We start from the raw sequence: 23,778 nt of genomic DNA, 5'->3' as shown, positions 1-23,778 counted from the left end.
TGTAATAACTGTTAATATATCTGGTTCTTGAGGGAGGATTTTAACTGACAGCTCAGTAGAAAACAGTTAAAATGACTGGCTTCTCATGAGTTACAATTTTAATCTGCTCTCTTGACAAGGTAAATGATGGGAAATGCAGCAAAGCGGAGTGGATTCCTTCTTTTAAAATGCTCCATTGGCACCATCTGCAATTCTGATGTCTCCGCAAGGTACTCATCATATCCGCTGAGCCAAACCAATCTGGTGGCAACCAGCTTTAGGAGACTGTGAGCCTCAGATATGGTTAGTTGTTTTAAATTCCTCACTTACTGACCCACCAGCAGCAGCCCATCCAGGGACCGGGTTCAAATCTGGCCTTGAGTGTGTGGAGTTTGCACATTCTGCCCGTGTTTCCTGCCACTAGCTGGGAAGAGAACATTTTTGTTTACCCTGAGTGCTAACAGCAGAACCTCCAGAGAAACTTGAGGACCTGCCTTTGATTCAGCTCAGGCTTCTTGCTACAGCACTCCAATGGCGAAATCTTGTCGGAGGGATTGCTTTAACTAGGCCTTAGGCTGACCCACTGGAAATTCATAGCATTATAGAATTCCTACAGCGCAGAAGAGGCCATTTGGTCCATTGGGTCTGCACCAACTCTCAGAGTATTTTACCCAGTCCCTCTGCCCCACCCTATCCCTGTAACCCCACACCTGGTTAATCCATGTAACCTACACATCTTCGGACACTGAGAGGAAAATTGGCATGGCTAATCCGCCTAACCGGCACATCTTTGGACTGTGGAAGGAAACCGGAGCACCCAGAGGAAACCGACGCAGACACGGTTTCCACTGCAAACTCCACACAGTCACCCAAGGCCGGATTTGAACACAGGTCCCTGGAGTTGTGAAGCAGTGCACTCCAGAACTGGATGGGCTGCTGGTGGGTCAGTAAATCAGGTTAAAATAACCCAAGCCTATTCTTGATGCCTACCCTGAATTTAACCCTATGTTAGTAGTCGTGTTGCTGTTATATTAGTTTTTTTGTTTGTGAGCTGAAAATCTACTTACCCACCCCCTGCCCTCCTTGTAGCTGGAGGTACAATATTTACACAGCACAGCTCCAGCAAACAACAGAAAACACACTAGTTCCTTTGTGGAAATCTATGGAGTTTCACTGCTCTCTAATGCAGTTGATGGAACATTGGGCTGAACTGTATCAGTAGCTAAGGAGCGAGATCCTCTGGTCTCCCCCGAAGATTGTTTCTCGGCGACGGGAGGCAGCGCGCCATTGGCCGGTGGTGGGATCTTCTGGTCCCGTTGCCACCAGTGGGATTACCCACTGGTTCCACCCCATGTTGCCGGGAAACCCACGGTGGGGGTGAACTGTCGGTGAGACCAGAAGATCCTACGGGCGTGAAGTGCTGGAAGATTCCACTCAAGAAGTCCAGCCAGCCCACAATCGAAAGCCAGACTTAACCCCACTCCAGCAGGTGGTATTTTACCAGTGGAGGCCTGATTTCTGTCCCATTAAGGATAGCAGTCTTCCTCTCAGAGTTTCCGGCCCAATCAGTGAGGGCCATTAACTCGGGAGAGCTAGCATTAGGGGTGACCACTGTTGCAGCGATACCGTGTAGGTGATACTACTATCAATACTAAGGCATACTTAAAGACACGATAAGTTTTCTTTTTAATCTTGCCAGGACCAGGCAACCAGACCTTGGTGATTGGGGGCAACCATTGTTCCATTGGCAGTGCCATGGCTGCTGGGACAGTCATTGCCACTGAGAGGCCAACCCCAACCTCAACACCCTAGGAGGCCACCATGATTTACCTGGGAATATCCACCTGGCTACGGCCACCTTCTGATGATGTTGGTAAAAAGCTAATGGGGGCAGAAGTGAACTTTTAAGTACCTCAGCTGGCAATGCGGTGGGCAGCTGGGCCTCCATTCCTGACTTTGGGTCCCTCATTCAAACACTGAGTGCCTACAATGGGTGGATTCGTCCCCCCCTCCCCCATCCCCCCCTCTGCCCCTTTTACCCAAGGAGTATGCAAGCAAACCCAGCAGGTTGTCCCCTTAGTTCTTCATAATAGACATAGTGCAGACCATCCTCAACCAGACCATGCTTTCAAAATCCAAAACATCTACTGTTAAATGTGATTCCGCGATTGGACAGCATTTGTTGAACAATTGTGGGTGCGCTAATCATCACACTAGCAACTAATTTAACACAATCAGTCGAGCTCATTACATGGCTCATTTATGCTTGCTCGAAGCGACATACGCCATACACAGGGACCTGCTCTCTTCAAACAAAAGGAACATGTTCAAGTCTTGCACCTTTTCTGAATTACCCAGGAGCTTGGGGAGCTTATAATTCCCCGTTGCGTTCTCCTTGGCCAATTTAAAGTCAACTTGGCAACCAATCAGCACCTTTTTCTACTGATTGTCGTGATCATTTTGAAATTTGGTATACTTGCATTGATCCTGATGAATCTAAGACCAAAAGCTTCGGCAACATGTCTCTCTTTTCAACAAATGAATAATTTTAATACTTTAGTTTCACAATGTGGCTAAATCATTTTGGAACGGATTATAGATTAAACTTTTAAATGTTTTGTTTTACCTGGCAAATATGTGACAGTCTCCTTTTTAACGTGAACTCCCAAAGGTTTCCTTTGCAATTCTTCGGTGCTTATGCTGTTACTTTTCTTCTTGCCTCTACCCCTTCCCTTGTCATCAGGTTTTGACAGGCCTTTAATTAACAAAGTAATTAATTCAGGGAGCATCGTGAAACCACCACAGCAGAATAACTGTCCTTCATCCAGCACAATGATAATTAATTAGTCCCTTTGCTATTTTAATTTTTATTCTCTATGACCAGATTATATTTTTCATCAGACATATTTGTTAATCTTTTTTCATTCATCTTGCTGAGTCATGTAATGATATAACATTTAAGCTGTTCATTTCTTAGCTCTTTACATACTAACTTCAGTTCAAAGTTGACTGTCAACACACCATCAAGTGCAGGGGTGAAGAAAAGTGTATTAAACTCCTCTGTCAACCTCTGAAAAATCCCATAGCAACACAGAAATCAAGGAGGCATAAATGAACTCCAACTCATAGAATCTACAGTGCAGAGGGAGGCCATTTGGCCCATCGAGCCTGCACTGGCAACAATCTTACCCAGGTCCGATCTGCATAACCCCATATATTTACCCTCCTAATCCCCCGACACTAAGGGGACAATTTAGCATGGCCAATTAACCTAACCCACGCATCTTTGGACTGTGGGAGGAAACCGGAGCACCCGGAGGAAACCCACGCAGACACGGGGGAGAAAGTGCAAACTCCACCCAGGCAGTGACCCGAGGCCAGAATTGAACCCGGGTCCTGCTAACCACTGTGCCACCATGCCGCCCCAATGGTCGATGGTGAAAGTTTCACTTTTTAAAAGTAATGAAAAATATTTAAAAACAAAACACCTTCCTGAGAAGCTGTTTACCCAAACCATTTAAGATGGGAAATAATGCACTTTCCTACAGTTACACCGCACATTCAATATTCTGTTCTTTGGTTCCAGTGGGTGATGAAACCACCAATATGTTCCAGCTCTGATGAAAAGTTGTATGGATTCAAAACGTTAACTCTTGTTTTTTTTCTACCCACAGGTGCTTCCAGACCTGCCGAGTTTATTCCGGCTTTTTCTGTTTTTATTTCAGATTTCCAGCATCTGCAGTATTTTGCTTTCATCTTATTCCTGTATAATTTCATAATGTTACTCAAATATTCAACTAGATTATCTAAACTGGTGTTTAATTACCTTTTAATCCAAAGGTTCCTGATATAGATGGCTGCTCCCCTGTAAACTTCTTAGGTGTTTTCTGTTTCCTTCCTGGTTCAAACAAATGATTGCAGAATATCAGACTGAATTACTTAATTTTAGGAAATAATCTGCATTTGACCTAAGTCGTACTCAAGTATGATTTGGGAATTAATGGTCAAAATGTTTTAACATTAAAAATTAGAGCTTGTGGTATTTGTTAACGAAAATTTGTTAGTATGACATTCCTTTGTCTATTGTACTAGTTATTTAAAATAAACCATCTTAAAATAACACAACAGAATGTCAAATAAATGCATTGCACATCTGTCCACTAACATCATGAATGTTGATTGTGGTTTAGCTTTCCTTGGGATTGGTTTTGTGGAACTGTACTTCTCACGCAACACTTTGGTGTCAGACAGTACAAGTTGCTTACATTTGCTGTGATTCAAGAACAGCAGGATATAATTTCCTGAGATTCCCAATCAGGGAAACAGTGGACAATTTAATTGGTAGCAGAGAATATGGGGACTGGATCCGAGGTTAAATTACTGGTTTTCCGCCAACTTGGGAACAAAATGGCACGGGGAAATATGGTCAAAGGCAGTTGGGTAAGGTCTGATAAAGAACAAAGAGGGAGGAAATAGATTGTTTATGACAAATGGCGGGATTTTGCGGTTCTTCCAGCAACGGGCATTGTCGCAGGCTGGACAGGAAAATTGGGAGAGCGACAAAAAGTCAACTCACTTTTGGCCGCCCTCCAAATTTTCCCATTCCCCTCCCCCATGATGGTGCCTGCTGCGGTGAGACCAGAAAATCCCAGCCAATGTCGATTAAGTCGAACAGAACCTATGAACCAGAAAAGTGATAAAGTGATATTGAACACACTAGCAGGAACATTGCGGCATTCTTGTTATTTTCCTCATTACAAGGAGTCTGACTAGCACAACGAGGATTTCTATAAATCTTACAGTGCTTGCTCACTTGACATTGGTGAAATAAACTTGTTTATTGATTTTCATTAACCAACATCATTCTAAAGTGTTAATCAGTTTGGGGGACTGGAGAAACACACATAGGAGACTTGTGAGATTACAGTGGCCAGTTCATATAGCAAGGTGCTTTCATTATTATTGACCCAAGACACGCTGTCTTTGGACTAAATATTGGGCAATAAAGATAACCCATGATAATAAGGGACATAAACACTGCTCATAGGGAACAATGGTCAAATTGAGAGGTTATTTTTACCTATATTTTATAAAGCTAATGTACAGTTGTGTTAAATTAATCATGTGTTCATTTTTCTGAAAGGAAATAGAACATGTAAAAACTCTGGGATATCGGGTGAGATTCTCCAGTCTCCCAGCCATGTGTTTCCTGCCAGCGGGAGGTGGCACATTGTTTGCTCGTGCTAGAATGTCCAATGCATTCATTTGACATTTTGTTGTCTGTTATTTTAAGATGGTTTATTTTAAATAACTAGTACAATAGACAAAGAAATGTCATACTAACAAGTTTTCGTTAACAAATACCACAAGCTCTAATTTTTAATGTTAAAACATTTTGACCATTAATTCCCAAATCATACTTGAATACGAATTCCCATTGACATCACTCCAAACCAGCAGGGAACCCGCGGGCACGGGTGCGCTGCTGGTGGGAGCAGAGAATCCCACCTGTGTGAACGGCTGGAGAATTCCGGCCATTAATACTAGTCTCAGGTATATTTTCTGAAGAATGCCATGTTTAGGTTTGTCCAGAGAATACCATAAATTTTGTCATTGTCTACAGTTTGATGTGTTTGTTTAAAATGTGTATAATATTCAGGCCCACAGGAATGCTTATATTTCAGCTATAAAGTACCTTAATAGCTGTGGAGGCCTATAATGTCACGGCTTTGCCCCCTTGACATTAACACGGGACTTCCCTTAAAGGAAGGAAGGATTTCTTGTGCAGGTACAGGCAAAGACTGGTAAATAAGAATGGGGGAGAGGGCATTACTTGCCTATTCTCAGCTTTGCAAGCTAATTCTGCTGACTGCTTTCTGCCACAAGACTCTATGAGGATCACTATAGATTTCTTTCACAAGCCGCTTTCCCCTCATAATATCCAAACTAAGATTAAGCCCCACCCATATTGCATGCATTGAACAATTAAGTGACTATTTTCTCCACTTAAAGTGCAGGCCTAACTGACTGTCATTTCTTGTCAGCACTGTCAATCTGGTGAGACAGTAAGAAGTTTAAGAACTCCAGGTTAAAGTCCAACAGGTTTATTTGGTAGCAAAAGCCACAATCCAGTGAGATGCAGTCCACAGCGTGGCAAAACCTGAACTGCCTCTGTCTTCCCCAAACTGAACTTCTTGCTTCTGTCAGCAAACACACCGATAAATTGAACAAGTTCCACCTTGAATTACTATCTCTACGACAACATGGCATGCTTTGGGATGGTTCAATCAGAAATACAAACAAATGATTTCACCTTCAACACAATTCTTTGATTCTATAAAGTATATGAATAATTTATATCTCTTTCAGAGATTTATGACCGTCTTTCCCATAATTGCTAGCTTTTAGCTTCATTTTTGAAGATAACCATAGAGATTTTGGCTCTATCGAAAGGTCCAGAAATGGGTCACCCATTGTTTAGGTTCTTTTTTCACTATCAACTCTGAATTTTACGATAAACACTGGTTAATTAAACCTTGGCTTGTTTGATTTTTTCATTGGGGCTCTTTATCAATTTCTTAACCAAGCTTTTTCCAGTTATCACTTTGATTTCCCACCTAAAAATTATATTCTAAAACATATGACTTATGAACTAGATATTTACAGCATAGCAAAAATAATGTCAAACTCAAGTTATGCAAAAGAACTCCTATATCTTTCATGCTGCACATCTCTATAGTCCTCTTGTTCCAATTCAACTAATAACTTCAGTGTCAACTTGGCTGAATTGATGGCTCTCTTTCCTTTGAGTCAGATTTTTGTGGGCACAAAGCCAAAAATAATTTATGTACGGAATCTAGGCTGACACATCATCATAATTCAGCACAAGCACTGCATTGTCAACAGTACTGTCTTATGGATAAGACACTAAATCAAGGCCTCATCACTCTGCTTAGATGATACCAAAATGTCCTATGCCGTTATTCAGAGATGGGCAAGGAGTTTTCTCAATGTTCATGACCAAACTTCCTTCATCAGCAAACTCCACCAAAGAAATTAAGCTTAAGTTTGTGTAAAAATTAATTTGCCATTCATGGGCTCTTACTGCCACAAACTGGCTACAATATGTGCCTACTTAATAATAGAGACCGCTATTCACATTTTTGATCCATTGGTTGTGAAGGACTTTGGAACATCTGGAGGATATCAAGGCATTATGTAAATGCAAGTTTATTCTTTACCATTTCAAATGCAAACAATTTTGCAGTAATACTACACAATAAAGGGTATGTTGTATTATCAGAAGTGTAGCCAATGTGATTTTTTAAAATGTGGACTTTCTTATGTCCAAACTTAATAACAACTGCAAGTACTGACTCAGTTAGCCAAATAGCAACCACAAACCAGCAAAGTGAATCTATTTTTTTCTCTATCAAAACAAAACTACCAACATATTATGTTTCACCTTATTACATGGACCACTGCTGGTGCATTCTTGGTTTGTCAAATACAATTTATAAGTTCACTCAAATTCATTGAATTTAATTCATGTGAAAGTATTCCACATGGTACCAGAATATTTACAAGTAAGATTGTAACAACCTAATGATTCCAGGCAACCGTTGGAAATATTAACACACATTTTAATGAGTTATTGATGTAAACAGGGTCAATGGACAAATTTACCTACAATTTGAATCAAATCCCATGAAAAGTTAATGATTCAAAGGACCGATCTCCCAAAGTCAAGAAAATCCTATCCAGCTCAGGTTAAAACAACAGAAACAATTACATTTCTAAAACTCCATTATGCTGATTTCATAGAATCATAGAATCCCTACAGTGCAGGAGGAGGCCATTCAGCCTATCAATCCTGCACTGACATTAATCCCACCCTATCACCGTAACCCCACATATTTACCCCTTGACACTAAGGGTCAACTTAGCATGGCCAATCAACCTAACCTGCTCATCTGTTGAGTGTGGGAGGAAACCCACACAGACATGTGGAGAATGTGCAGACTTCACACAGACTGTGACCCGAGGCTGGAATTGAACCCGTGTCCCTGGCACTGTGAGACAGCAATGCTAACCACTATGCCACCATAACCTAAAATGCTGCAACTAGGAGCCACTGCTGCACAACCATATTTGACCTTGAAATTTCCTTAGAATGTTATATGAAAGTTTGAGGGAAGAAAAATATTCAGGACGATAATAAAGATATAATCAGTTCAGTATCCATTGTAGACCATTAACTCTTTCAAATGGATTAACCGCATCTCGTTCCTCTTAAATTCCTAAAATTATAGGTCGTCTACTGGGCTGCAGAGGTATCTAGGGCACTTGGAAAATGCCTTTTTCCATTGAAATAGCTTGCTGCAGAGCAAATATGGAGGGATACAAGACAGACCAGGCAAAATTTCTAATTAAAACAAACTAAGGCTGAACAGTAGGGTACCACCCACCAAGACCACCTATTTCCACCACTGATGGGAACAGGTCTAAACTTTGTAGAGTCCATTGGAAAGGTTGAGTATCTCTTTGGCTGTGGTCCTGGCACGCTTTCAAGAGAGATCAGGTGCCATTTGGAGGAGGTCAGTTGTCCCTTGGAATTGTTAAAAGTGGCATGGTTGTGCATAAAAGGAACATAAACCCTCATTATCAAGTTCATCTGAACTATCAAAAGTGTTGAAATTAACTGTTAAAGGCAACTGTCAGAAGCAACTGTCAAAAGTGTCCAAATAAACCGTAAAGGCATCTGACAAAATATTTAAAACTCCTGCCCTTTAAATCTTTAAAAATCTGTTTAACAAAAATCATTGCTTGCTGTTTCACTCTGACTACTGGCATAAGCCTGAGGGTTACCATTACTGGATTAGTGCTGCATGACAGACTTTACAACTTCTATTTTCAAAGTAGGATACTTTGACTGTTTGACTGACAGCTCCAAGTGGTTACATACTCTTTGAAGTGGGGCTATGAATCCCAATGCTTGTTTTTATAAGGAATTATGCACTTGACTGAAATGTTTGTTCTTATAAAGGATTATATAACTGAAGGAATGTAAATGAAGTGAAGGTATTTTATGAATGAGAGTGTTTTTTTTTAAATCAAGTAAGTCTGCAATAGAAACTTGGAACTTTATATTACTTAACCTCAGCATGGGTCCTGAAGTCTCCCCATAGAGGAGGATACTGGGTGAGTTTACATGGTAGGTGTAAGGGAAAAAGGTGAGGGATGGAGGTACATGGGGTGGCATTTGTTGTGGCTATGAAGGTTCACGTGAGTGTATAGAGAAAATAGGTTGGCCTGGAGGGTATGACAGGCCATGAGAGGATGGGTTTGGGGCATTAATTGGCATGGGGGATATGAGGGTCCATGAGGCTCTTTGGAGTTCCAGATGGATAAAGTCTCCTGCTGAGAACCCATATCCTCCCACCACTTTGAAAGATGTATCCTCTTCTATGTCATGCATGCCCATTTTTCCTGTCATGCTATTGGCCACGAGGGATGGAAACTACATCACCAATGTCTAGGACTAAGTGATCTGAGCAGAACCCTTGAAGTTAAAACCAAGGCCTTCAACATATACCACATCAATATCTTTGTACTTTACCAATTGTATAATGGCAATACAAACCACCAAACACTTCTAATAATTCAGTAGAAATCATTCAGAATGTAATTGTATATTAATTGCATTCAATTGTATGCTACTGGCAGGCATTAACTGGGGATTTACTTGTGTCCTCAGTTTCTGTTACAGTGAATCAGTCGTGCCCCTTTCAAATAGAACACTTAATTGGTAAAGGTTTACAAAAGAGGTGTGAATAAGCACAGATTGGAACAGTGGTTGGTAAGTTAGGAGATGATCACCAATTGGCTTTCTAAAATATAACATCAGCATCTAACCTGAAGCGATTGATGGTAGCTTTAAATGGTACTGGAGGTGTTGGGGGAGTGGGGAGGGGGATCCTCACTGCTGCTGAATGCATGTCTAGCTATCTGATGCTAAGAGACAGCAATAGTGAATTGAGGTTGAAGATGGAAAACTAGCGTAAAATTTGCATTACTATTTTTGCCTGCTCTGCATATTTCTGGGACATGGTCCTTAAGTCAGCACCGTTGACCTACCCAAGATGGCATTTGGCACCTTTAATGGCTTGGCTGCCATTTTGGACACAAACAGCATTCTTAACACTGAAAATGCAGGAAATATGGAGCTGAATTTTGTGGTTCAAATTCAAGGAATGTATACAAATATTTCTTGTGTAACAGATATATTATATTTCATTACGTTTAATGGAGAATCTATGCATCTCTGGGAAAATGGGAAGCTATCCTGACCATCATCCTAGAAGGATTGGGGCAGTTTCATGAGTCAGCATAAATCAGTAACCGATATACACATTGTTCTATTATTGCTGTACAACAACAAGTAAGAATGTGTTAGAACATAGAACATTACAGCGCAGTACAGGCCCTTCGGCCCTCGATGTTGCGCCGACCAGTGGAACCAATCTAAAGCCCCTCTAATCTACACTATTCCAATATCATCCATATGTTTATCCAATAACCATTTGAATGCTCTTAATGTTGACGAGTCCACTACTGCTGCAGGCAGGGCATTCCACGCCCTTACTACTCTCTGAGTAAAGAACCTACCTCTAACATCTGTCCTATATCTCTCATCCCTCAATTTAAAGCTATGTCCCCTCGTGCTAGCCATCACCATCCGAGGAAAAAGGCTCTCACTATCCACCCTATCTAATCCTCTGATCATCTTGTATGCCTCTATTAAGTCATCTCTTAACCTTCTTCTCTCTAACGAAAACAACCTCAAGCCCCTCAGCCTTTCCTCATACGATTTTCCCACCATACCAGGCAACATCCTGGTAAATCTCCTCTGCACCCTTTCCAACACTTCCACATCTTTCCTATAATGCAGCGACCAGAACTGTACGCAATACTCCAAATGCGGCCGCACCAGAGTTTTGTACAGTTGCAGCATGACCTCCTGGCTCCAAAACTCAATCCCTCTACCAATAAAAGCTAACACACCGTACGCCTTCTTAACAACCCTATCAACCTGGGTGCCAACTTTCAGGGATCTGTGCATATGTACACCCTCTGTTCATCCACACTACCAAGTATCTTACCATTAGCCCAGTACTCTGTATTCCTGTTACTCCTTCCAAAGTGAATCACCTCACACTTTTCTGCATTAAACTCCATTTGCCACCTCTCAGCCCAGCTCTGCAGCTTATCTATGTCCCTCTGTAACCTGCCACTTCCCTCCGCACTGTCTACAACTCCACCGACTTTAGTGTCATCCGCAAATTTACTAATCCATCCTTCCAAGCCCTCATCCAGGTCATTAATAAAAATGACAAACAGCAGTGGCCCCAAAACAGATCCTTGCGGTACACCACTAGTAACTGAACTCCAGGATGAATATTTCCCATCAACCACCACCCTCGGTTTTCTTACAGCTAGCCAATTCCTGATCCAAACCACTAAATCACCCTCAATCCCATGTGTCCGTATTTTCTGCAAAAGCTTACCATGGGGAACCTTATTAAACCCTTTGCTGAAATCCATATACACCACATCAACCGCTTTACCCTCATCCACCTCTTTGGTCACCTTCTCAAAGAACTCAATAAGGTTTGTGAGGCACGACCTACCCTTCACAAAACTGTGCTGACTATCCCTAATCAAATTATTCCTTTCTAGGTGATTATAAATCCTATCTCTTTTAATCCTTTCCAATACTTTGCCCACAACAGAAGTAAGGCTCACCGGTCTATAATTACCAGGGTTGTCCCTACTCCCCTTCTTGAACAAGGGGACAACATTTGCTATCCTCCAGTCTTCTGGCACTGTTCCTGTAGACAATGACGACACAAAGATCAAAGCCAAAGGCTCTGCAATCTCCTCTCTAACCTCCCAGAGAATCCTAGGATAAATCCCATCCGGCCCAGGGGACTTATCTATTTTTACCCATTCCAGAATTGCTAACACCTCCTCCTTATGAACATCAATCCTATCCAGTCCAACAGTCTGCATCTCAGTACTCCCCTCGACAACACTGTCCCTCTCCAGTGTGAATACCGACGAAAAATATTCATTTAGTGCCTCTCCTATCTCTTCAGACTCCACGCACAACTTCCCACTACTGTCCTTGACCGGCCCTAATCTTACTCTAGTCATTCTTTTACTCCTGACATACCTATAGAAAGCTTTAGGGTTTTCCTTGATCCTACCTGCCAAAGACTTCTCATGTCCCCTCCTGGCTCTTCTTAGCTCTTTCTTTAGGTCTTTCCTGGCTAACTTGTAACTCTCAAGTGCCCTAACTGAGCCTTCACGTTTCATCTTAACATAAGTCTCCTTCTTCCTCTTCACAAAAGATTCAACCTCCTTAGTAAACCACGGTTCCCTCACACGTCTGCTTCCTCCCTGCTTGACAGGTACATATTTATCAAGGACGCGTAGTAGCTGTTCCTTGAACAAGTCCCACATTACAATTGTGCCCATCCCCTGCAGTTTCCTTCCCCAACCTATGCCAGCTAAATCTCGCCTAATCGCATCATAATTTCCTTTCCCCCAGCTATAACTCTTGCCTTTTGGTATATACCTATCCTTTTCCATTGCTAAGGTAAACGTAATCAAATTGTGGTCACTGTCAGCAAAGTGCTCACCTACCTCCAAATCTAACACCTGGCCTGGTTCATTACCCAGTACCAAATCCAATGTGGCCTCGCCTCTTGTTGGTCTATCTACATACTGCGTCAGGAAGCCTTCCTGCACACATTGGACAAAAACCGACCCTTCTAAAGTACTCGAATTATAGCTTTTCCAGTCAATATTTGTAAAGTTAAAGTCCCCCAGGCACTGACATAGAATCCCGACAGTGCAGAAGGAGGCTATTCAGCCCATCGAGTCTGCACCAACCACAATTCCACCCAGGCCCTATCCCCATAGCCCTACTTATTTACCCTACTAACCCCCTGACACTAAGTGGCAATTTAGCATGGCCAATCAACCTAACCCACGCATCTCTGGAGTGTGGAAGGAAACTGGAGCACCCGGAGGAAACCCCACACAGATACAGGAAGAATGCACAAACTGCACACAGACAATGACCAAAGTTGGGAATCAAACCCAGGTCCCTTGTGCTGTGAGGCAGCAGTGTTAACCACTGTGCCACCGTGCTGCAAATTCCTTGTTCATAGAAACAATCAAAAGATTCATCTTGTGTTTCAAACATGGGCTGCAATGAAACCAATGGAACAGCTGCACTGAATCATTCTTAGCTGGCCATTCTATTGTCACAAAGCTTTCAATCATAGAATCATAGAATCATAGTGCAGAAGGAGGCCATTCAGCCCATCAAGCCTGCACTGACCACAATTCCACCCAGGCCCTATACCCACAACTCCACGCATTTACCCTTCTAATCCCCCTGACACTAAGGGATAATTTAGCATGGCCAATCCACCCTAACCTGCACATCTTTGGACACTAAGGGGCAATTTAGCATGGCCAATCCACCCTAACCTCCACATCTTTGGACACTAAGGGGCAATTTAACATGGCCAATCCACCTAATCTGCACATCTTTGGACACAAAGAACATAAGAACATAAGAAATAGGAGCAGGAATAGGCCATCTAGCCCCTCGAGCCTGCCCCGCCATTCAATAAGATCATGGCTGATCTGAAGTGGATTAGTTCCACTTACCCGCCTGATCCCTATAACCCCTAATTCCCTCACCGAGCAGGAATCCATCTATCCGTGATTTAAACATATTCAATGAGGTAGCCTCCACCACTTCAGTGGGCAGAGAATTCCAGAGATTCACCACCCTCTGAGAGAAGAAGTTCCTCCTCAACTCTGTCCTAAACTGACCCCCCTTTATTTTGAGGGGCAATTTAGCATGGCCAATCCACCCAACTTGCACATCTTGGAACTTACACAATGCACAATGAAACCACCGGAAAAATCTAAAGTCTGCACACTTGTTCGGTTCAATACATCTCGAGAGTGCTTAAGAGATAGTAAAAATCATTTGCACTGTGGCCAACCCTAAATGGCAAGAAGGGAAACCAGAAAATTCACAATCGTTGGATCACTTAGAGAATTCTCATCCCAGATCCTTGAGCAATCAGAGGACACACTCCCAAAGTCAGCCGCAGTGTCAACAGTAATAATCCTGGTAATAATTTAATAATAACTGAATTGAATGCGATGGTATCGTTAATCCACAAAATATTCATAAGAAGCCATTTTGTGTCAAAGTCAACAATACATAAATCTCCAAGACAATAAATAGATTCAATACTGTACATAAGTATGTGTGGTTAAAAGCAGAGCCAAGGACAAATTCACAAAAAACACATAAAATCAATGTAATTGAATCCAAGCTAGCATTCCCACCAGAGATGCAAACAAATCATTGCTTGATAAACTGATTAATATTTATGATCCCTCATTATTAAGTGAGTTTTAGATTGTATTAATACCTTTAAAAAATTGCAATTTTTATTTAGTAGGAGCCCTGGGTGATCTCAACATTGAAATCAATTAAGGGAAATTTTACCGGGCAACCACTAGATTCAGAATCATAGAATTTTTAGAGTGTAGAAGGAAGCCATTTGACCCTTCAAGCCTGCACCGACCACAATCCCACCCAGACCCTATCCCTGTATCCCCATGTATTTACCCTGCTAATCCCTCTGTCCCCCTGACAATAAGGGGCAATTTAGCATGGCCAATCCAGCTAGCCCACACATCTTTGGAATGTGGGAGGAAACCGGAGCACCCGGAGGAAACCCACATAGACACAGGGAGAACGTGCAAACTCCACACAGACAGTCACCCGAGGCCAGAATTGAACCCTGGTCCATACGCTGTGAGATAGCAGTGCTAACCGTTGTGTCACCGTGTCGCCCATATTATTAATATTCCGATAGTCATTATTTGGTTGTCCCAAACAATAACATCATATTACAGAGAATTGCTTTAAATGGACGCAATCTTTTAGCCTCTTTTGTGCTGCTGGTTGCTTAGATTGGATTACTGTGCCAGAGGATAGACATATTAATAAACAGTTCCAATAGTTTACTTCCACTAACCACATGGTCTTGTATTAGTCTTTATATCAGACCTCATACATAATACAAAAATAACTTTTGTTACTTCCCTATTTTCATTACATAATTGGGGCATGAAATAGTTTAAAGTTTATTTATTAGTGTCACAAGTAGGCTTACATTAACACTGCAATGAAGTTACTGTGAAAATCCTCTAGTCGCCACACTCCAGCTGTTCGGGGTACACTGAGGGAGAATGTAGCATGGCCAATGCACCTAACCAGCACGTCTTTCGGACTGTGGGAGGAAACTGGAGCACCCGGAGGAAGCCCACGCAGACACAGGGAGAATGCACAGACTCTGCACAGACAGTGACCCAAGCCGGGAATCGAACCTAGGTCCCTGGGGCTGTGAGGCAGCAGTGCTAACCACTGTGCCACCGTGTTGCCTAATAGATCCTAATTTGTAAAAAAATATCTTTTTCAAGACAACAGCAGTGAAACCAGACGACTATTTTGAATTGTTCCAGGCTTACTGTGCTTTGTTCGTTCAGGATCTTCCTCAGGAAATGATATCTGTTTCTTGCCTTTGCTTAGTTCATTAGAGGTCAGAGTTTCTTGAGCTGCTGTAGTGTTTGCTAATTTGCTGTCTCTGTTCTGTGTTGCACATTCCCCATTCTCAGAGTGCTTACTCAATTCTCTCTTCTGTTGCTTGGACTTTTTAGGTGAAGTTTCTGCGTTTTCAGTAACCCTGAAACATGAATAAAATCTTTACCAATGAGGTCACTTATGCAAACAAACAGCAGACAGCTCAATAACAGCACTTTCACCCCTGTGCTTATGAGGTCTAAGTTTCTTCACAGAAAAAAAAGCAATTAATTTTCCTTATTATTGCACAAAAGCCTTAAGGCCAAGTGAAGTATTTATTTAAAGGGTGGAGGATTACTGGAGCTACACAGAGAAAAGGAGAAGGCAGATGGGAGGAAAAGAGGATGGAGAAAGAGATCTTTAGGAAGGAAATGGTGACAGGGAAGTAGTGGAGAACTGCTGGAGAATCATCAATCGGTGAAAAAGGCTCTTTGGTCTGCGCAAAACGTGCTGGTTTTCCAATGCAAAAAGCTGTCAGCAACCAAGTGTTGCAACCAAGACTGACACATTCCAAGATCCAGGACCAAGTGCTGAGGGATGCACTAAAACTGCTGCTGAGGCGCACTGGAAGAAGTCCACTCTCTAAGGATCTCCTGTCATAGTATACTGAAGGGCTGGGAACCATATAAAACAGCTCAGGCTGTATCGACAGCAAATGTAATGCAAATGTACATTACAAATATAACTTGCAATGGCAAGTCTAGTGAGGCATCTCATGTACTATATTGAAAGAAGGTGAACTGTACTGCATTTAAGGTACTGTCAAATTTGAACAGTTATGCAATGTACTTTTACAAATTTTATGAGTAAAGTATATTTTTTGGTAGGGGTGAAACAGATGAGAACACAGGGGAATGGGAGGAGAAGGAGAAAAAGGAAAAGGAATGGGAGAGAAGGGGAGAAGGTGATGGTCAGATGATTTTTAAAAAGTTTATTTATGGGACATGGACCTCACTGGCTGGCCAGTATTTATTGCCCATCCCTAGTAGCTCTTGAACTGAATGTCTCGCTCAGCCATTTCAGGGGGCAGTTGAGAGTCAATCACATTTCTGTGACTCTGGAGTCACAGGTAGGCCAGACCAGGTAATGACGGCAGATTTCCTTCCCTAAAGGATATTAGTGAACCAGATGGGTTTTTCCAACAATCGACAATGGTTTCATGGTCATCGGTAGATTCTTAATTCCAGATATTTTTTATTGAATTCCACCATCTGCCGTGGTCCCCAGAACATTAGCTGAGTTTCTGGATTAATAGTCCAGCGATAATACCACTAGGCCATCGCCTCCCCTCATTGAGAGGTTGAGAAGGAGCCAGAGTAAGTTAGAGAGGAAAGTGGCACAAGAAAGAAGAGAGGAGGAAAAGAAAGGAAAGGAAGAGGTAAAATAGGCTCTCTGGCCAAAACATTGCCCACTGGGCAGGGGGGTTGACAAGGTCCAAAATTTTGGTCAGCAAAAGTAGTTGTAAAGTAGTAGAGCTGAGAGATCAATCAGTAGTGGCAAACAAAGACTGAAATGCTGCAAAGCAGTGGATGGCTCCTCAGTACTAGGTTAGTGAAGGGAGGAAATGGAGCAAACTGCTAATCTATGGTGGCAGAGTCAGGGTTTGGGGCCAGAATGTTGCTCAATGGAAGTGGGATGTCTATCATGCTGGAAGTAACTGGTGGTGGGGAGGGGTGGGGAAAACAAAAGGAATTGGAGGGGATAGCAAAAGGCTTGGGGGGGCTGGGGAGAGGTGGAGGAATTGACTGAATTGGCTGGATGGTTACAGGGCTTGAAAAGCTGATCGATGAAACAAGGTAAGAGTCAGATCTTAGCACCACTAGCTGAGAGAACCTAAAAATCTCTGAAGGACGTCTGAAGGACCATAATGCATGCACTCATCTGATTAAATGGCCAGCAGATGAGTGGGCTAAAGTGGGAAGTGTAATTAACCAAGGCCAGATCATAAAATTAGCTAATGGGATTTCTTATTAAGTAAATGCTGTGGTGGGCCTTGGGATCACAGACCAATTGCTGTTCTGAAGAATTATCATTGTGGAGAAAAGGCAGGCCTCCTTACTTACCTTTACCAACATAGCTGCTGGTTAAGACAGCTCAAATGGTTAAGGGTACTTCCACTGGGACACTCAATGATCAGAAGCTCCAGTCATATGCAGACTCAATTTTTTAAACTCTCTGTACATGATCTTGGAATCATGGGGTAAAGTTAACTTTTGGCGATGGTATAAAACTGCCAGTAGCAATAGGCTGCCCATTATATACCCTGCACAATGTCACTGTTCATTGACTTCAATGGAAATTCATCCAGGATCGCCTGTTTTACATCCTGACCATTGTTTTAACTACTAAAATTTTGTGACATTTAGTATTGAAAGATTCTGTAATTAGTATTGCAATTAACTGTTTACAGTTTTATTATAAGTTTTGCAGTGACAGATTTTTCAATGCATTTTAAAATGGAATGTGCATCCCAACTTAGCAATTTCAATACAATAGATACACACCTGTCAAATATACTTTTGGGAAATGCATTGAGCAGGAACAGCACTATTTGAATATTAAATTAAAACAGACTATGTCAGTTAAATAGAGGTGAAAAACAATATGAACATACACACATTTTTACTCACCACATTAAACAGTTTTAGCAACATGTAAATATGCTTAATATATATGGAATATAATACATATGTAATATATATTCAGTATAATGGAGTGTTAGGCTACAGTTAAGTTATTCCTCAAACGTTTTTTAAAAAGATAAGTATTAAACCCTATAAACCCATTTCCAACCCACTATAAACCATATAGGAGATTAGCCCAATACTAAATTCTCTCTAAAAACGAACAAACCTTTTTCTACCTCTACCTCGACCAACTGCTTTCGTAACTTTCCCATCCACTTCTTTTGCCTGCGTTCTTTTATCTTCATGTTTCCATTGTTTATGCTTCTCCAGTTGGGATTTAGATACAAATGAAGCTTCACATAGAAGACACTGGTGATTGTACTTCTTTGAATCAATGCCCTACGGTAAAACAATCTGGTTATAACAAGTTGTGCCATGATTATAAATCACTCAACAAACAGACATAGGGACTGTTCTCAAATAGAGCAGTTACATCATTATTAATGAAAATGATACCGGACGTGAACATAAAATACTGAATAGTTGCGAAAATACCTGTATCTGTATATTAACGCTGTGCTTTTAAATTCCCCCGACCATGTGAAAATCTGTCCCCTCTGAATTTACTGACATGAAATAAAGTTAGGTTAAGTAACTGGAAAAGCTCCACTCCTGCAGCCTGCATCAATCTATGTTATGCCACTGCCAGTGAAAATGATGGTGGTACTCAATTCACTTTCCACAGGATCATTCCAGCTTCCACAGACAAAGCTGCTGCAACTTTACAGAGTGACTGAATTCCACAGGTGCAGAGGGTTTGACAGGACACAGGTCTCCACACTTGCACTCTTCCAGAACCCAATAAACCACATGAACAGAGAACAGTTTGACCCTTAAGCTCTAGTTTATATGCAATGCCCAGTATCATCCATGAAAATACTTGCAACCAATGAAGCTGGTTTTAAATAATCAAGGATTTTCACTCCATCTGACGAAGGGGCAGCGCTCCTAAAGCTTATGGTATTTGCTACCAAATAAACCTGTTGGACTTTAACCTGGTGTTGTGAGACTTCTTACTAGGCTAGGTGTCCAGTTGTCTATCTGTAGAAAAGGGTCACTGCTTACAGCAGTAGCTCTCCACTGCACTGGAAAATCCCAGAACCCCTAAACAGGAACAAGTGCCTAAATATTGTGCTCATGTTCGTAAATAGGTCAAGGATGCCCATGCTGCTGAAACTAGCTATGATACTGTACAATAATAAAAGCAAATTACTGTGGATGCTGGAATCTGAAACCAAAAGAGAAAGTGCTGGAAAATCTCAGCAGGTCTGGCAGCATCTGCAAGGAGAGAAAAGAGCTGACGTTTCGAATCCAGATGACCCTTTGTCAAAGCTGCTTTGTCAACGCATAGAGAAAATTTCCTCTATGATACTGTAACCCAGGGATGCAATAACATAAACCTCTTGTGATCTTAATTGGATATAGGCCTGGACTTTGCTGTAATAGAAACAACGAGGCGAATGGTGTTTGATGTTATTACAGGGTAAATCTGATAGTAACTTCTGGTGCCCATACATCAGCAATTAAATGTAGGAATCCAGAAGTTTTGGTCACAGATACTTTGCTCTTCCACAAGTGTGCTGTTGCAGTGTTTGTTGATAGACTAGGCATTGAAATCCCCATAGCAAGTGTGAATTTGGGATACTTCCCATTAGTCTTGCATGAAAGACAAGTGAGAAAGATAGGGCTAGTGCATTCAGGACTGAAGTTGTAACACTGAAATAAGTGATAATTACTAATGAACAATGTCGCTGGCCCTGAAAATGTAATTTTACAAGTGTGAAGTCTCATTTCTTTGATAGGAAGTTAATGGTGCAAATATTTTAAAAATTAAAATTGCAGGTTTTTTTTTGTTTCCTCTTTTTATCTCCTTCCTTTAATCCCATGTGTATATCCCAATCTTTATTTTTCTTTCTGAATAATGATTTAAATACAATTTATAGTTTCACTTTTTTCACTTCCAGGTTTGGAGTCTGCATCTCTCGGAGAAAGTTCCTCAAATTGATAGGCTGAAGAGCCTCCCCACTGCTTTTCCTCCTCATTTTGTGCAGAGGGTGCTTCACTGGATCAGATATCGGATTGGTAGGATTTACCTCTGACATACTTGCGAAAAGTCTCTGGGCAACTGTATGTGAGGTGAGAGGCGAAAGCTCTTTCTGTGTCACATAGAGCAAAATCTGGATCATTGTGTCTTTCACACATGCCCTTAAGTGCGCAGTGAGGGCAATGCATTATGACAACTTCCAGCATAGTTGGTGCTGAGACATTAAGTACAATTTCAGTCCTGCCAGGCTGATGATAGTGATCTGGTAGAGCTTTTACTATTCCAGGCGGCAGAATCTCACCCTCTGCAACTTTAACTCTTAGGGTTTCAGTGTAGAGGCCCTGCTCTCCACTGCAGATGGACAGTGCCTCATAAATATTATTGATGTAATTTGTGATATGGCACAATTAGAATGTGGAAAAGTGTAGACTGTGCAACCTTGGAACTGCCAACAGAAACTGCCGGCAACCCAGAGCGATGGTACACATTGTTTTTTTAAAAATATTGTTATGTTGCCTTGAGGCTCCAAAGGAGAATGATAAATCGTTCCTGATCCTCCATCTACTTCCTTTACAGTATTTACTTTCCCACAGCCATCTGATTTCCCACCCTTACCAGCTGGCCTCTGTGTCAGCCTCGTCAATGTCAATTGTCCAGGTCTCATGTTCCAAGGGCCAGATGGATTGCCTCCACCTTCTATCCCACATTAGCAATTCATGCCCAGGTTAAAATCAAGGCTTCTCTGTCGGAGTGGATAGTTAGATATGTTCAAGAGGGAGCTGGACATGGCCCGTGTGGCTAAAGGTATCAAGGGATATGGAGAGAAAATGGGAGTGGGATACTGAAGGTGCATGATCAACCATGATCATGTTGAATGGGGGTGCAGGCTTGAAGGGCTGAATGGCCTACTCCTGCACCTATTTTCTATGTTTCTATGACTCTTCCATGCATTGAAGGAGTGAAGGTTGAGGGGAAGTTTTGTGGGAGTGTGCAAGGTAAAGTGGGTGCCGTCAATCACACCCTGGACCTTGAGCTGGCCTGTTAATGAGATGGTCCTACCTTGCTGCAGTGCCCAAGGTGAATTCCCCAGTTTTTCTATGAAGAACATCAATCACCTGATGGATACATGTCTACACTGCAGCATGGGTGGTCACTTACAGTAGGCTGAAATAAGTCTGACTCCACTTTATTTCACCCTATGCTGTTCATTCTCTTAATTCACGGCAGCGTCATATAACGGTATGCCCAAAGGGATCTCAAACCTGTTCCTGAGATAACCTGACCTTGATTAAGGGGTGAGGGCTGAAAATCTGCCAAGGATCTGACTCCAGAAAAAGCAAATCCGAGTCTGTGCGGGCAGAATGGGGTGTGCGGGGGAAGATGCACAAAGGGCAGTGCAGGGAATACTGCAGCAATTGTTAATGCAACTCTCCAGCTTCAGAAATTCCTCACTTCAATTTTTCTTAGCTGGTCCCGGGAGTGTCCGTAATGTTTAATTGCCAGTCTAAGACGTGCTGGTTAGGTGCATTGGCCATGCTAAATTCTCCCTCGGAACAGGCGCCAGAGTGTGGCAACTAGGGGATTTTCACAGTAACTTCATTGCAGTGTTTATGTCAAGCTACTTGTGACACTAATAAATAAATATAAAACTTTAAATTAAGCTGTATGCATTGCAAGAGTAACATCAAAAGATACAGGGCTGCAGTTCCACTAGTCTTTGTTATAACACAGAATTACATAGATTATACAGTGCAGAAACAGGCCATTCAGCTCACCAACCTCTGCTGCATATATGCTCCAATCAATCTTCTTCCCATCCTGCCTCATTTAATTAACAGCATGACCTTCTATTCCCTTTTCCTTCATGTCTTTAACTAACCTCCCCTTAAATGCATCAATACTATCCACTTCAATCACTGCCCATGGTAGTGAATTCCATATTCTCACCTGTCTCTGGTTAAAGAGTTTCTTCTGATTTCTCTATTTAATGTCCTGGTCAATTTTATATTGCTAGTTTTGTTCTTACCCACAATTGTAAACATTCTTTACTTTACCAAACCCCTTCACAATTTTAAACATCTCTATTAACTCACTCCTCAGCCTTCTCTTTCCAAGAGAAACGAGACCCGCCCTGTTCATCCGATAGGTATAGTAAATAGGGACGCTCAGGACTTGGCAGATGGATCACAGAAAAGACCAAAATGCACCAATGAACTCAGGTGTGTCCCTGCCTGGCAGAGAACAAGCAGCAAAAGCTTCTGTACCATCTTCCTGCCACAGGAGACTGACTTGTCCCAATCGTGCCATTCCACAAAAACAATGTACAAATATATATGCAATCTTCCATTTCCCCAACTCTGTCAGGAGAATGCAAACAACGCTTGGGTTCAGACAGTGAAGCTCCAGCTGACAATAAACAGGCTCCGTTCAGAAAAAAAGCCTCATGAACGGATTGCCATCCTGCTAAATCCAAGACCCTGTTCATGTCCTACATTCTGGGATGGAGAATATTGTCAGGGCAGCCTCAATGTAACTGGCTTTTAACATCCATAAATGGGTGAGTTGGGATTTAGACAGATAATAAATATTTAAAACTTCATATCTAACCCCAGACTGCCTTCAACCTTCCCACTTATGGGTTTAACAGAAAGACGACAAAGCACAGGTTGGTAAATCATTTCCAGAAGGCAGAGGGGAAATTTAAATGTTTTGATTAGGCTGGCAGTCTCTGATTTAACCATGTTATGTTGCGACTTTCTAGCATCGTCAAGAGATTTGAGGCTGCGTTACGAACAAAAGGTATTTGTTCATAAGAGAAACTTAGGGTACAGGAGGGTTGTAACTCTAGGCTGCCCTGGAGCAGCAGCTCCAGTCTTTATGTGCTTAAAACATGGCTGCTCAAAGATTCTGCCTGAGAGAGGACTCCACCCTCTGAGGTGATCACTCACTCTCAGTTTCCAATGGTCCCTCAAGTCAGTTGACTCACTTCTACTGTCTTAAAGAGACAGGCACCACATACACAACGTCCCCCCCCCCCCCCCACCTTCAACTTTCTTATGCAAGCTTCAAAATTGATTTACTCAACCCACATTCTAAATAAATATACATACAAAGTTGGACATTTACATTGATGCAGCGATTGTTCAGTAGAGGGATCTTGAGGCTTGCACTTAACATAACACTTCTTCTAGAAAGCTTCAACTATGCACAGTTCTAAATATAGTCTCACATGGGATTCATCCATACAGATTTGCTGCTTTCTGAGTTCTGTCCTAGACTGTGCGCTGACCAAGGACTACATACGGATGGTGTCACTCTCTAAT

The 23,778-nt window shown here is 41.9% G+C and overlaps 1 protein-coding gene across 3 annotated transcripts in view; it reads right to left on the bottom strand.

Annotated features, from left to right (window-relative positions):
- znf512b (zinc finger protein 512B) overlaps positions 1-23,778 on the bottom strand; it is a 122,853-nt gene that overhangs the window by 27,738 nt on the left and 71,337 nt on the right. For all 3 annotated transcript variants that reach the window (XM_078236569.1, XM_078236571.1, XM_078236572.1), the window contains exons 5-8: positions 18,578-18,750; positions 15,613-15,827; positions 3,806-3,877; positions 2,606-2,734 (exon numbers count right to left, since the gene is read on the bottom strand). In XM_078236569.1, coding sequence (XP_078092695.1) covers positions 2,606-2,734; positions 3,806-3,877; positions 15,613-15,827; positions 18,578-18,750 — 589 coding nt within the window. The remainder of the gene's footprint in view (positions 1-2,605; positions 2,735-3,805; positions 3,878-15,612; positions 15,828-18,577; positions 18,751-23,778) is intronic.

Source organism: Mustelus asterias, chromosome 20 (genome assembly GCF_964213995.1).
Source record: "Mustelus asterias chromosome 20, sMusAst1.hap1.1, whole genome shotgun sequence".
Taxonomy (NCBI): domain Eukaryota; kingdom Metazoa; phylum Chordata; class Chondrichthyes; order Carcharhiniformes; family Triakidae; genus Mustelus; species Mustelus asterias.
This window is presented reverse-complemented; position numbering and strand designations above follow the sequence as displayed.